The 17,477-nt window shown below is 35.3% G+C and overlaps 1 protein-coding gene across 1 annotated transcript in view; it reads right to left on the bottom strand.

Annotated features, from left to right (window-relative positions):
• The window catches only part of LOC149803935 (protocadherin Fat 4-like), an 84,627-nt gene that overhangs the window by 11,289 nt on the left and 55,861 nt on the right, over window positions 1–17,477 (bottom strand). Inside the window, exons 8-9 of the mRNA XM_089953746.1 lie at window positions 12,306–12,454; window positions 3,146–3,335 (exon numbers count right to left, since the gene is read on the bottom strand). Coding sequence (XP_089809872.1) covers window positions 3,146–3,335; window positions 12,306–12,454 — 339 coding nt within the window. The remainder of the gene's footprint in view (window positions 1–3,145; window positions 3,336–12,305; window positions 12,455–17,477) is intronic.

Here is a 17,477-nt window from a genome sequence, read left to right as displayed (position 1 = left end):
TATAATATACCATTGTTGTGACACTGCTTTGATAATTATCTAATAGGCCATTGTTATGGAATAGCTTTGACAACTATAGAATTGTCTTTAGTTATCACATGGCTTTGATAATTATATAAAAGGCCTATGTTATGATATACCTTTCAAACTGATAATTATATAATTGGCCCTGGTTATGACATGTCATAGCTTTGATAATTATGTAACAGACTGTTATTATGACATTACTTTGTTATTTAGAAATGAGAATTTGTTAAGATTTGTCATAGATCAGATAATTACATAATAGGCCTTTGTTTTGACATGGCTTTGATAATTAGATATCCTTTGTTATGACATGGCTTTGATAATTAGATATCCTTTGTTATGACATGAATTTGATAATTAGATATCCTTTGTTATAACATGGCTTTGATAATTAGATATCCTTTGTTATGACATGGCTTTGATAATTATATATCCTTTGTTATGACATGGCTTTGATAATTAGATATACTTTGTTATGACATGACTTTGATAATTAGATATCCTTTGTTATGACAAGACTTTGATAATTAGATATCCTTTGTTATGACATGACTTCAAAATAAATTAATCTGGTGAGAAATACATGGAACCTAAGGTATTCTGGACGTGAATGAAAAATTTATTTTCAATTCATCAATCCTTGGTAAATCAAAGAATGATGAACAATAAGGTCCGTAACTCTAAATGAATTTGTGGAATGATGGAAATTAAATTCTTTCAAGGCCTCATTAGTATGAAACTGCATGCCAAAATGTGGTTGAATTCCTCTGCAATTTAATGCTGCAGAAACCAAAGTAATGAAGAATGGACAACCAGGGGGCATAACTCATGTAAATGATGTCATGGAACAATGGCAACTGAATTGATTCAGTGTCTCATCAATATAAAAGACCATAATTTGGCTGAAAATACCTCTGACCTTTCACATCCAGTAATATATATTTTTTGGAACAACTATTTTGGAGTGGAAGGTCAGAGTGCATTCCCTACTGAAGAGCTGGGAATCTTGCCACAACTCCAGTACTTAATAGAGGGTAGCCACTTACTACCAAGTCTACTAAAGTTAAACATGTAGCCCTATCTTACTGGTAGGAAGATGATTTATTTCTTCTAAGAGACATCAATTAAAAACATATTTGTCTCTTTAAAAAGCTGACACTCAAGCCAAGAGTACAGTGTTTATGAACGGGCCCTAGTACTTGGCAATTTCTCACATTGCTTGCTCACATGATATCAAATTTTGTGGCCTACATTCTTCTTGATGTAAGTGGCCAAACAATGACAGGATACACAAAATATACTAAGGGAAAAGGACAATTATATTTCTGTAATTAGAGGGGAAACAAAGTCTAGCTGTTGCAGTTAAGAATCAAACTCAGTTCATCTGTCTCACATCAGGGTACAATACTTCAATTCAGACAAGCAAGGCTTGTTAGTAAGACATTGCTTATATCTAGATCTGTACACCCCAATACCTTTAAATTCATCTTATAATGTCACCTGCAGTCATCTCTTATATCTAGCTCTCTACACAACAACCCCCATGCCTTGAAATTCATTCTCTAATGTCATCTGCAGTCACATCTCATGTCTAGATCTCTACACTCCTCCCCCCCCCATACCTTGAAATTCATTCTCTAATGTCACCTGCAGTCAATTGTTGTTGCAGTCCAAAATGAGTCTCAACTAGACCACCAGACACAGAGAATCTGATGAGGCCCCCCCCCCCAATGTACTGGGATTAAATGCAATGTCTACTGTCACCGTCAGGAATCAAATCTAGATCATCTATTCTACAGTCAAACATACATACCACCAGGCTAATAGGCCTGGACCAGCTGGTTAGTAGGTGGTTTCATATACCTAATCTGCTATAATTCGATTGCATTGGAATAGTTACTAAGGCTACAAAATTTGGTGATCATACATCTAAACTACTATAATTCAACTGCATTTGAATAATTACTAAGGCTACACAACTCAGAAACTCAGAAAACATGAAAACCAACAAACCTAGGCAAAGTTGTGTTGATGAAACTGGGCTCTTGCAAATAATGTTGTTGAACACTGGAAATCAAATTCATTCACTTTAACATAAAGCTTCGAACCAAATATGATTAAAATCTATAAACCTTGTGTAAAGTTATGCTGCAGAAACCAAGGTCATATTGAAGGCAATCAATTAGGGCATAACTCATGCAGATAATATCATGGAATTAGAGAGATTTAAAGGTCTGATCAAGATAAAACCTTTTCCCAAATTGGTTGAAATCTATAAATAAATGGTAAAGTTGTGTTGCAAAACCAAAGTATTGAAGATGGGCAATCTGGGGGCATAACTCAAGAATATAAAGTTGCATACCAAATGTATGTAAACTCCAACAATGCACTGGATTATATTTACATCTTGCTACAGCAAGACCATGCAGTGGTGGGGGGCCGAGTGGTCTAAAGCGCTCACCATTCCGGATCACTGTCATCTCACCTCTGTCTGCCTGGGTTCAAGTCCAAGGCTCGGCTAGCGTGGGTACATGGGAAAGCCTGCCAGTAGCTTCCCATGGGTTGGTGGTTCTTCCCTGGGTTTTCCAGGGTTCTTCCTCCACCAGTTAAACTGGCCGCCATGTATAGCCTAACTTGTGCTGAAAAATGGCGTTAAACCCTAGATCAACAGCAACAACAACCATGCAGTGGGAGTGAAGAGTTCAAGTGAAAGCTCTCCTGTACATAGCATACACTGGACTATATTTAGATCTTACTACGGCATGACATACACTGGACTATATTTAGATCTTACTACGGCATGACATACACTGGATTTTTTTAGATCTTGCTACAGCATGACCGTAGAGTGGGAGTCAGTTTGTAAGATCATCTAATTTCATTTTAATAAGCCAGGATAACACAGTGGTAATATGCTCACTTTGCACCTCTAAAGTCCCTGATTTGATTCCAAGCCAGTACAAGGTAAAGTGGTTACCCATCCAGGGTAAAGTCGTTTCCTCTATGTTCTCCAGCTTCCGACACTACAACCTGCTACACTAGTCCATATACGAGACATTCTTTTACAACTGATGTAAAATATAGTTTAAAAGAGAATGTCACAATTCAAATTAATTACCCTTTCTTCTTCCTTAGGTAGCGGACGATGGCAATTGTGATCCCTATTATGGCTAGTGCAGCCACAAAGCAACAGGTGGATACAACAGCAATACCCACGGTGGTTTGTATCCAGGGGTTTTCTGAGCTTGCTGAATTGACAACATAGTACTTCTCTACCTTTGTGATGTTGAAGTTGTACCATCCAGGACCTGTAATGGCATTGCAATGAAATTTATATAATAGCCACTGTACCAACCAATGTATACAAATTCAACTAATAGTACTCTAATAACACACACACACACACACACACCAACAGCTACTGTACCAACCCATGTATACAAATTCAACTAATAGTACTGTAATAACACACACACACACACACACACACACCCTAACAGCTACTGTACCAACCCATGTATACAAATTCAACTAATAGTACTGTAATAACACACACACACACACACACACACCCTAATAGCCACTGTACTAACTCATGTATACAAACCCAACTAATAGTACTGTAATAACACACACACACACACACACACACACACACCCTAATAGCTACTGTACCAACCAATGTATACAAATTCAACTAATAGTGCTCTAATAACACACACACACACCCTAATAGCCACTGTACTAACTCATGTATACAAACCCAACTAATAGTACTGTAATAACACACACACACACACACCCTAATAGCTACTGTACCAACCCATGTATACAAATTCAACTAATAGTACTGTAATAACACACACACACACACACACACCCTAATAGCTACTGTACCAACCCATGTATACAAATTCAACTAATAGTACTGTAATAACACACACACACACACACACACACCATAATAGCTACTGTGCCAACCCATGTATACAAATTCAACTAATAGTACTGTAATAACACACACACACACACATACACACACACACACCCTAACAGCTACTGTACCAACCATTGTATACAAACTCAACTAATAGTACTGTAATAACACATACATACACACACACCCTAATAGCTACTGTACCAACCCATGTACAACTAATAGTACTGTAATAACACATACATACACACACACCATAATAGCTACTGTACCAACCAATGTATACAAATTCAACTAATAGTACTGTAATAACACACACACACACACACACCCCTTAATAGGCACTGTACTAACCCATGTATACAAATTCAACTAATAGTACTGTAATAACACACACACACACACACACCCCCCTAACAGCTACTGTACCAACCCATGTATACAAATTCAACTAATAGTACTGTAATAACACACACACACACACACACACACACACACACACATACACACCCTAATAGCTACTGTACCAACCTATGTATACAAACTCAACTAATAGTACTGTAATAACACACACACACACACACACTCACACATACCCTAACAGCTACTGTACCAACCCATGTATATAAATTCAACTAATAGTACTGTAGTAACACACACATACACCCCCCAATAGCTACTGTACCAACCCATGTATACAAATTCAACTAATAGTACTGTAATAACACACACACACACACACACACACCCTAACAGCTACTGTACTAACCAATGTATACAAATTCAACTAATAGTACTGTAATAACACACACACACACACACACACCCTAATAGCTACTGTACCAACCCATGTATACAAACTCAACTAATATTACTGTAATAACACACACATACACACACACACACACCCACCCTAACAGCTACTGTACTAACCAATGTATACAAATTCAACTAATAGTACTGTAATAACACACACACACACACACACCCTAACAGCTACTGTACCAACCCATGTATACAAATTCAACTAATAGTACTGTAATAACACACACACACACACACACACACACACCCTAACAGCTACTGTACTAACCAATGTATACAAATTCAACTAATAGTACTGTAATAACACACACACACACACACACCCTAACAGCTACTGTACCAACCCATGTATACAAATTCAACTAATAGTACTGTAATAACACACACACACACACACACACACACACACCCACCCTAACAGCTACTGTACTAACCCATGTATACAAATTCAACTAATAGCACTGTAATAACACACACACACACACACACACACACACACCCACCCTAACAGCTACTGTACTAACCCATGTATACAAATTCAACTAATAGTACTGTAATAACACACACACACACACACACACCCTAACAGCTACTGTACCAACCCATGTATACAAATTCAACTAATAGTACTGTAATAACACACACACACACACACACACACACACCCTAATAGCTACTGTACCAACCCATGTTTACACACACAACAAACTCTTTATAGAATAGACCCAGACAGGCAACCACATAATGCCCCAGAAGTTCAGTGTCTATGTTGTTCTTCTGAGGATTTCAAGCAAACATCAATAACAATAACAATAATAATATATTACATTATATTAGAATAGATTAGATTAGATTAGATTACATTGTATTATATTACATTATATTATATTTTATTATAATGTTTTTGGACACCTTTTTTTCCAAATGTGTAATAAATGTACAGTTCTCAATTAGAGAAAATGTCATTTAATGATGGCTTGACCACATCTTTTGCTTGCAATTGTCAGCACTGATCATGAACTGAGAAATTTGTGGAAATTCCAATTATTAAAAGTTGTGAATTAAAACAAACATATATAATATTATAAATCAATGGTCTAAAATAAATAATGTTGTTGTTGTTGTAGGGTTTACCGCCATTTTTCAGCACACGACAGGCTATACATGGCGGCCAGTATTAATGGTGCAGGAATAATCAGGGAAAACCCCAGAAAGAACCACCGACCCATGAGAAGCTACTGGGCCCCTCTAAAATAAATAATAGAAATGAGCGAGAAGCAACAAGCTTTTTAAAATTCAATAGATAATTTATTTCTCTAGAATACAAAGTGAAAATGCATAAAGGAGCTTACAGTATTTTGCAAATTTAATCCTAAATAATCATAGAATTACAGACACAAGTCCAAATGAGTAAAGTTCGAAATAAACTTTAGAGGAAATTTAAATTAAATCCAATGCTATAGTGTTGATGTGCCTGTATTGGCCCATATAATGATGATGTGCCAAAAGTTTTTTCTTGGATCACAATAAAACAATCAAATAATTAACCCTTATTTGAAATTTTACTATAAATTCAAGTCTATATTTCCAAGAATTCAAGTGAATAAATAATTTGAATAAATAAATTCCAGCCCAAAAGAACTACTGGACACAACAATAATACAACTGATTCTACTCAGATCTTAAAGCATGAATATATAATATTTCCAGTAATAAGATTATATAGTTCTCTACTTGTCCTCAGGTCACAGTTAACCTAATGGAAAATAACCTTCCAGAATGTTCCTAATGTTTACTTGATAAAGTAATTATTAATAAAGAACATGATGAGTTTACCATAACGCCATTTTTTAGCAGACGACAGGCTATACATGGCAGCCAGTGTATAGTGATGTCTAATACTGGGGCATCATGCCACAGACATGTAGCATGATGTCCCATCCAGTCACATTATCCTGAGACCAGGCTGACCAGTCCTAACACTCACCTCTTAATGCTGAGCGCCAAGCGAGGCATCTGTTAGTACCATTTTTTAGAAGTCTTTGTTATGACTTAGCCAGGGTTCAAACCCATGACCTCCCACATCGGAGACAAACAGTCTAACCACCAGGCCACTGGTCAAGTGGTCCAAAGCACTCTCCATTACGGATCACTGCCATCTCACCTCTGTCTGCATGGGTTCGAGTCTCAGATTCGGCCAATGTGGGTATGTGAGAAAGCTTGCCAGTAGCTTCTCGACGGTTGGTGGTTCTTTCCTGGGATGTCCCAGATTCTTCCTCCACCATTAATACTGGCCGCCATATATAGCCTATCATGTGCTGAAGAATGGCGTTAAATCCTACATCAACAACAACAACAACTTTTTATGTCTTGAAAACTTTTAGATTTTTACATCATGGTAACTTAGCAATTTCATTTTAACATTTTGTTCTTCATTTTCTTTCTTAATCAACTGAATCTTGATAATTTTATATTTACTTTTCTTTATTTAATAATTTTAAATACATATTAAGACCTATTTAATTTTCTTTATTTGCATGTGCACCCCATTCACTGCTGCATAAGTTGTGAATTGTTTGTTAGTAATTCAGCGGGTATGAATTGTTACGAAGTTGCACAATGTCTCACAGTGGACGCTATGAACTCACCAACACAAAAGAAGTGTAACCTTGAACAAGGATATGGAGAAGTGGACTGAATATTGATATCCAGTGATAACTGGATGGAGAAGTGGACTGAATATTGATATCCAGTGATAACTGGATGGAGCCCATTGAGAATATGAGTGTGTCACAGTTTAATTGGACTGAGTGCAGTGATAATATATGTGTGTCACAGTGTAAATGTGATGACTTTAGACAAGAAATTAGGTAAGCCTATGCCAAACTGAACTAATGTATCAAATTGTACCATGTACCTAACTGTACTTATGTATCTAACTCAATACTATATACCTAACTGTACTATGTACCTAACTGTACTATGTACCTAACTGTACCAATGTACCCAACTGTATATGTGTGCCTAACTGTACCTATATAGATATTTAGAATCTATGCTGGGGTTTGGGCCGAGACAAGAAAATCCCAGTCAAGGGTTTATATTATTTTACTCCCAGTGAGGCTTGCCCGAGTGGGGAGACATACAATATAAACCCGCTACTGGGATTTCCTTGTCTCGGTCCAAACTCCAATGTAGATTATTTTTCTCACCCAATATTTTCCTTTAAAGTAAAAAGAATTCCGCACTAGTGTTCATGTCCAATGTTTACATGTGGCGCATTAATATAAATATGTTAATGAGGGCTGTGGTGTGACCGTTGTGTTTGAAGTACACAGTTTATACGAGTGAGCAAAGAAAAATAACAACATTAAACATCACATAATAATGAGGTATTACCACATTTAATATATGGATGTTATATGAAATTGACAATAAATAATTAATATTTATTACAAGAAACTTTTATTTTCATCAGTTCCAATTTTGAAAAGTTATATTGTAAATAATAAAACGATACTGGCTACTCAGCTCTACTGTAGTTATACTTAGTACAAGCTGTAACGAAGAGTAACATCTTTCTTTAGATTATTCATGGATAATTAGAGATCTGTGTCACTATAGTTTATAACTATTCTTTTCTTTGGAGGAGGTGAAACTGTGTGTGACATACTTGTGTTGTCCTTAATATTGATTGTAAAATTACCTTTGTGTATAATAGACCCTCCAAAAATGGACTCTAGCGGATAACCATGTGCTAAACTTTGAAGTTCACGGATTCTTTGAAGATTTATTTTTCTGTCCTGGAAACATGGCAAGTGCTACAGTGAAATTGGCTTATGGAATTATGCGCTGACGGAAAAATTATTCCTTCTGGCTGGTAAGTGTATTATTTGTCATTAAATATTGTAGGTATATTTTTGATTCAACTGGGACACAATGGAGATGCTTAATAAAATTAGTAAAAAGCATGTTTTATATAACACTTTCTGGCTGTTACTAAGTTTTCCGTAGTTGTTAAGAGAGTTGGGAGGCTATGAAGTGTATAGGTCTATAGTCTACATGCATGGGGCATTGTTTTATATTATATTGTTCATTTCACACAGCACTGAGAATTTTATCCTATCTGTAGCTGTCATTTTCAGGTCAGCGTCATTAAATGTAGCTAACAGTATATACTTTGTTTCACATGAATTATTTAAAATTAGTTAGGTAGCTTTAGCTACAGTTAATGACGCTGATTTAAAATTGTAATGAGCTAGGACTGCATATAGGATAAAATTGACCATGCTGTGTGGAACGAACAAGCATAATACCAAAAAGCTCGACATCATATGCATTTGTCTTTGTCTCTCTCAAAATGTTTTTGTATCGTGTATTTTCAAGCATGGATTTAACTTAAGTTACTATGTTTTTGATATGTTTATTGCTGTTGTTGTTGTTGTTTGATTTTAGTACAAAACTACGTCAGGCACAGCAAAAGACAACAACAGTTTCTTTTTAAAAAGTAGTCCTGAGCGCGTGGACACCTTGTCTGAGACAACTGGTCTGAAATGACTAGACTGAGACAAGAAAAGTAAAGTTAGCAAAATAAGTAGATTTCTCTGTCGCATGGCTGAAAAAACTGTACCTTTGTACTGTATCTGTGTACCTAACTGTACCTATATAGCTAACTGTACCTATGTACTGTATCTGTGTACCTAACTGTACCTATGTAGCTAACTGTACCTATGTACTGTATCTGTGTATCTAACTGTACCTATGTAGCTAACTGTACCTATGTACTGTATCTGTGTACCTAACTGCACCTATGTAGCTAACTGTACCTATGTACTGTATCTGTGTACCTAACTGTACCTATGTACTGTATCTGTGTACCTGACTGTACCTATGTACTGTAACTGTGTACCTAACTATACCTATGTACTGTATCTGTGTACCTAACTGTACCTAACCATACCTATATCCATGGAAGATCACTAAGCCATGCTGTAAAGGCTATATCACAATATTACTGAATACTGTGGCAAGAGAATTTGACATTCCAAAACAATTTATTCATGAAATTGATGTTTTGCATGCCCATGTTATAAATTAATGTGAAAGTGGAAGCATGTCAATAAAATGTTTCCACTTCACTCACGAAATATTTCTTTATATCTTCTAAAATAATGTTGATATCATCTATTTATATAATGTTAAAATAATATAATAAATTATATATTCATTTATTCTCATTGGCTCAGTCCAGTTACACTGTGAAACTATAATTATACATAGTATTATATTATATTATATTATATTATATTATATTATATTATATTATATTATATTATATTATATTATATTATATTATATTATATTTATCATAAATAGTAATACTATTATAATAACATTATATATAGTGCTATGGCAGATTAAAATCTGTGTTAATTGCTGGCAGATGCAGGCTTCAATGTATTACAACAGCAATAATCATCAGGTCTGAATGTATGACAGCAACAGAAATCAATTATCAGGCCTCACTGTATTACAGAAATAGAAATAATCATCAGGCTTGAATGCATTACAGGAATAGCAATAATCATCAGCCTTGAATTTATTACAGGAATGGCAATAATCATCAGCCTTGAATGTATTACAGGAATGGCAATAATCATCAGGCTTGAACATATTACAGGAATAGCAATAATCATCATGCTTGAATGCATTACAGGAATAGCAATAATCATCTTGCCTGAATGTATTACAGGAATAGCAATGATCATCAGACTTGAATGTATTACAGGAATAGCAATAATTATCAAGCCTGGATGTATGAAAGAATAACAATAATCATCAGGCCTGTGTAATACAGGGATAGCAATAATGATCAGGCCTGAATTTATAACAGGAATAGCAATAATCACCAGGCCTGAATGTATTACAGGAATAACAATAATCATCAGACCTGAATGTATTACAGGAATAACAATAATCATCAGGCCTGACTGTATTACAGGAATAACAAAAATCATCAGGCCTGACTGTATTACAGGAAGAGCAGCAATCATCAGACCTAACTATAAGGAAAACAGTAATAATCAGTTCTTAATGCATCAGAGAAATATCAATAATCATCAGGGTAGTATGTATTAGAAGAATAGCGATACTAAAGAACTAGCATCAGACCTAAATATAGTACAGAAATTGCAATAAACATCAGGCCTAAATGTATTACAAGAATACCAGCAATCCTCAGGCCTGAATGTATTACAGAGATAGCAATTGTCATCAGGCCCAAATGTAATATGGGAGTAGCAGTAATCGTCAGGCCTGTGTGTTTTATATGAATATCAATAATCACCATGCCTGTGTGTATTAAAGGAATAGCAATAATCATCTTGCCTGAATGTATTACAGGAATGGCAATAATCATCTTGTCTGAATGTATTACAGGAATGGCAATAATCATCAGGCTTGAATGTATTACAGGAACAGCAATAATCATCAGGCTTGAACATATTACAGGAATAGCAATAATCATCAGGCCTGAATGTATTACAGGAATGGCAATAATCATCAGGCTTGAATGTATTACAGGAATAGCAATAATCATCATGCTTGAATGTATTACAGGAATAGCAATAATCGTCAGGCTTGAATGTATTACAGGAGTGGCAATAATCATCAGGCTTGAACATATTACAGGAATAGCAATAATCATCAGGCCTGAGTGTATTACAGGAATAGCAATAATCATCAGGCCTGAGTGTATTACAGGAATGGCAATAATCATCAGGCCTGAGTGTATTACAGGAATAGCAATAATCATCTTGCCTGAATGTATTACAAGAATGGCAATACTCATTGGGATGGAATGTAGTACAGGAATGGCAATAATCATCAGGCCTGAGTGTATTACAGGAATAGCAATAATCATCAGGCTTGAATGTATTACAGGAATGGCAATAATCATCAGGCCTGAGTGTATTACAGGAATGGCAATAATCATCAGGCCTGAATGTATTACAAGAATAGCAATACTCATTGGGATGGAATGTAGTACAGGAATGGCAATAATCATCAGGCCTGAGTGTATTACAGGAATGGCAATAATCATCAGGCCTGAATGTATTACAGGAATAGCAATAATCATCAGGCCTGAGTGTATTACAGGAATAGCAATAATCATTGGGATGGAATGTATTACAGGAATGGCAATAACCATCAGAGCTCAATGTATTGGAAACGATGTTCCTAAAGTTACATGTATTTAACAATCATACAACAAAACAAAACCGAATATTGAAAATGATGCAGATATAAAATTGCTTGTAATGTAGGAAGGAATAGGGCACCTTAAATAGATTTTCCTTTCTGATGACCATACATATACTGTAATGTATGTAGAAATAGGGCACTATAAGTCCAAATTGATTTTCCTTTCTGATGACCATACATATACTTGTAATGTATGTAGAAATAAGGCACTCTAAGTCCAAATAGTTTTTCATTCCAGGAACTGTCAACTTACCAACAATATCATTGGCCGGTGTACCCACAGAGTCTTTAGCAGCAATGTTGTAAGCTTCATCTGAGGTCAGGAATGGCTTTGCAACACTGAGATTACTGATAGTAGAGGTACTCTCATCTTTAATTACATATACAAGTACCTTACAGGACCTGAAATAGAAAGGGAATGATAAAATTCCTATTTAATATAAAGCCAAACTTCCCTTAATGACCATCTCCTTCAGAAACATATCCATCCAGTATCCGATTTTCCCAATTGTAATTTTTCAGATTCTGATTCATCTCTGTTAAGCAGCTACCTTCTTTACACAGCAAAATTCTCCCATCTCCCTTACACAGCGAAATTCTCCCATCTCCTTTACACAGCAAAATTCTCCCTTCTCCCTTACAAAGCAAAATTTTCCCATCTCCCTTAGGCATTTGCCTAAAGATTGGTTGCATTGTATATTTAAGTTCTATTCAATGGTTGCATTGTATATTCAAGTTCTATTCAATGGTTGCATTGTATATTCAAGTTCTATTCAATGGTTGCATTGTATATTTAAATTCTATTCAATGGTTGCATTGTATATTTAAATTCTATTCAATGGTTGCATTGTATATTCAAGTTCTATTCAATGGTTGCATTGTATATTTAAATTCTATTCAATGGTTGCATTGTATATTTAAATTCTATTCAATGGTTGCATTGTATATTCAAGTTCTATTCAATGGTTGCATTGTATATTTAAATTCTATTCAATGGTTGCATTGCATATTTAAATTCTATTCAATGGTTGCATTGTATATTCAAGTTCTATTCAATGGTTGCATTGTATATTTAAATTCTATTCAATGGTTGCATTGTATATTCAAGTTCTATTCAATGGTTGCATTGTATATTTAAATTCTATTCAATGGTTGCATTGTATATTCAAGTTCTATTCAATGGTTGCATTGTATATTTAAATTCTATTCAATGGTTGCATTGTATATTCAAGTTCTATTCAATGGTTGCATTGTATATTTAAATTCTATTCAATGGTTGCATTGTATATTCAAGTTCTATTCAGTGGTTGCATTGCATATTCAAGTTCTATTCAATGGTTGCATTGTATATTCAAGTTCTATTCAATGGTTGCATTGTATATTCAAGTTCTATTCAGTGGTTGCATTGTATATTCAAGTTCTATTCAATGGTTGCATTGTATATTCAAGTTCTATTCAATGGTTGCATTGTATATTCAAGTTCTATTCAATGGTTGCATTGTATATTCAAGTTCTGTTCAATGGTTGCATTGTATATTCAAGTTCTATTCAATGGTTGCATTGCATATTCAAGTTCTATTCAATGGTTGCATTGTATATTCAAGTTCTGTTCAATGGTTGCATTGTATATTCAAGTTCTATTCAATAGTTGCATTGTATATTTAAGTTCTATTCAATGGTTGCATTGCATATTCAAGTTCTATTCAATGGTTGCATTGTATATTTAAGTTCTATTCAATGGTTGCATTGTATATTCAAGTTCTATTCAATGGTTGCATTGTATATTTAAGTTCTATTCAATTTTATTAAAGAAGACAAACCAAATATTTAATATATTGTAGCATTACACCGAAAATAATGTGACATCATTTTGAATGAAAGTGGGCATTATGTACAGTTTTTGAAACAAATTATGTTACTTTTTCTAATTATGTTACTTTTTCTAATTATGTTACTTTTTCTAATTATGTTACTTTTCTAGAAGTCTTAGTCATGCCATATAATAAAAAGCAATTATGGATTGATGTTTATACTTTTCCTTGCATAAAACAAAATTATACAATCCAAATTTCGCAGTAAAAATTTTTGTATTCAATAATACTTACATAATCATACCAGTACAGTCACTATATCACAAATCCTGCTCTTCAAGATGTTTATCATTTCTTTCAGAAGTAAAAAAGCATTAAGTGTTTGCTAGCTGAGACAAGGATAAATGACAATGGTGCCATAAATTATTAGATGTTACTGGAACAAATGTGCACTTTCTTCCGGGGATGTAACTGAGTGAAGAGTTTGGGAAGTTGTGACTATATTGGGGCTGGGCAAGTATTATGAAGAAACATTTTGTTTCAAAAATTTGTTTCTTCTTCAAACAGATCATAATAATGTTACAAGTCTATGATCTTAAAATAAGTAACAGAAAAGAGTGAAGTCAACAAGCTTTCTAAAATTTAACAAATAATTTATTTCCCTAGACTACAAAGTAAAAAACATAAGAAAAAAGAACTTACAGTATTGCGAATTAAATCCAAATTGTAATCCAATAATTAAAAGATAAGTCCTATCAATGAAAACTTATAAATGAATCACAGTTCAAATCCCAATGAAAATCCAAGATGGAAGGTATGACTTATGCTACAGTCAGTGTTGTACTGATGTATCAACAGTCTCTTGTTGAATCACAGAAAATATTATTCCATTTTTTGAGTTCCGTATAAATTCTGGTAAATGTCTTTGTCCAAGAATTAATTTAGAGAACTTTTGTATTTCCCAGGAAAACAATCACTTGAAATCAATAATTTGAAGAAAATAAAAATTCATCCCCAAACTGGACACAACATAGAACAACTTGACTTCTGAAGTGTTATAAAGCATGACTGATAGAATTCTTATCATAACATCAGTAATAAGACTAAATAAAATGCAAAACAGATTCCCGGATGGGGGTCAAGAGTTCATGCTTCTGGAGAAAATATAAGTTTGTTTACGAACGAACATGTGCCTCACATCAGATAGTCCAGGTATGATCTTGACCCAACTTACTGATTCTTACTATGAGAAAGAATTAAAAAAATAAAATCAGTGACAGTTTTGGTAAACAACATTTTTTTTAAAGGTCAGCAACCAGATACAATGTTTCTATTATTAGGACTATTTACATCAATGAAATAAAAAAAAAAATCAATCAAGTCAAAGAGAACTGAAGTTAATTCTGAGAAAAAAAAAATCAAGTCCAGTAAACAACATTACATTACAATAACATGTAATGGAATTTAAAACAATTAAAACTAACAAACAACTAATTTAAATATACATAACAATACATTAGGAGAATAGGTAGAAGGACCTTCAGCACCTCATCCTTGAACTCTTCCAGTCTCCTAATGTATTTCAGTTTTGAGTGAGACACAAACTAGGGTTATCTCATTGTTAATTAATGTACATAGTAGTGAGAAAAAAAAAACATCAGATCTAACAAATCTAGTAAAAGTAGAATAACCTGCGTAATCATACTAAATGATCTGGGATTAGATAACTTATCTGCTGTGGTACTGAAATAGATCCACACGGTCAGGTTGAGGTGAAAGGTCTCAGTGGCAGATGGTCCCACACGGTCAGGTTGAGGTCTGAAAGGTCTCAGCAGCAGCAGTTGGAGATTGTAGTTTCTGACCTCTGTCCCATGGCTTGAATAGTGTCAGCTAGGTAACAGCTGTATTTGAGTGCTTTGCTGGTGGTGACTCTCCTAACCTTGTGGCACAATACACAAAAGAAATTCATCCTTTTTGGGGGGCCCGAGTGACCGAGTGGTCTATTAAGCACTCTCCATTATGAATCACTGCCATCTCACCTCTGTCTGCATGGGATCAAATCTAGGATTCGGCCAATGTGGGTATGTGAGAAAGCTTGCCAGTAGCTTCTCGTGGGTCGGTGGTTCTTCCCAGGGTTTTCCAGGGTTCTTACTCCACCATTAATACTGGCCGCCATGCATAGCCTATCGTGTACTGAAAAATGACATTAAACCCCACAACAACAACAACAAGATCTTTTTTTGGGTAAGTACCCTGTAGTACAAGCATACATCCACAATGAGAGACCCTGATTGGAAATATCATCACTCCCTGTTTTGAGTAGTATCTCTATCTTCTGATTGGACCAGTCCACTTCAGGCACCACTCAATAACCTGATGGGGTCCTTGAGATACACTGGGATGAAGAGTCCAAAAAAGACTTCAGGACAAAACACTAATTTCCTTTGAGCACAGGGGGATTACTCTAGCAATGACAGTAGGGGATGTAATGAGAGAAATCAAACCATTGTGTTGGAACTGCAGATGAATGTGCAACTGACAAGTCATAAATGTCACTAATTCTGTATGCTGTGGCTAGAGTAACAAAACAGCTGGTCTTGAAGGGTGACTTGTTCAGCCATGCCAAAACCTACATTAGGTTCCATTTCAGGCAAAGGAACAATGTTTTGAGCCAAGAGAAGTCTAAATTAGCTATAGTATGGAGAGATCTTCATTTTAGCCCATGTCATCCCGTCGGTGATGGCAAAATGTCAGAAATCGTAGAACAGTAACCTTTGAATGTAATCAGAGCTAACTTCTTATCTTCAAAAAGTCAGAGGAGGAAGTTAGCAATATGTGGTATCAAGGCTTTAAAGGGAGGTGTGTGTCTCTGCTCACACCACTGGGAATCTCCATCTCACCTCATAAAACCGGTAGGCCTTCTTGCCTGAACAGTTGTTTGAAGAAATGTATTTTGTGAGGGATTGTTTGATATGAGCCTGGCATGTGGATTCAACATCTCTGGATTTGTCTGGAAAACCTGCAGGCATGGATGTTTCAGCAGGTGAGTAGGCAGCTGTTATATGGGAAAATCCTCAAGGTTGTTGATCCATGATTTGTCCCACTTGAGGGAAGCAAACAGGATTAGTCAGCCATTTGATTCTTTTCCTTTCCATATGATTTTGGAAATCTGAGGGGTAGGTGGAAAGGCACTGAGTCTGTTTTATTTCAGTGAAAGGACATTAGTTGCCTGCCCAGGCTTTCTGGCACTGATGAGATAAAGGTTGGGAACTTGGCATTCAACTTCATTGCAAAGAAGTCTACAAAAGGTCAACTCCAGCAGTGAATGAATACCAAGGGATAAATTTGGTGTGGATCAGCCGATTCTGTTGGTTCATTGAGTATCTAAGGACACTGAGTCTGTCTGGAATGTGGCATACTCAAATGTGGAAGTGTTGATGACAACTAGAAAAACTCTCAAACCAGAATGCAGAGGTCTTGTAACTGATGGCTCTTGGTTGGTAACTGGGCCTTTGCCAAAAAAACAGAAGGGTTTGGAATAGGGTTTCTCTGTCTGGCATGATTTTGGGGAGGAAAATCCCTTCTACTTTTGTGGACTCTTGCGGGTAACAGAG

Source organism: Sinohyriopsis cumingii, chromosome 3 (assembly GCF_028554795.1).
Source record: "Sinohyriopsis cumingii isolate HCF-2022 chromosome 3, ASM2855479v2, whole genome shotgun sequence".
In the NCBI taxonomy this organism is placed as follows: Eukaryota; Metazoa; Mollusca; class Bivalvia; order Unionida; family Unionidae; genus Sinohyriopsis; species Sinohyriopsis cumingii.
Note: the sequence above shows the minus strand (reverse complement) of the source record. Positions and strands in the feature narration are given on the sequence as shown.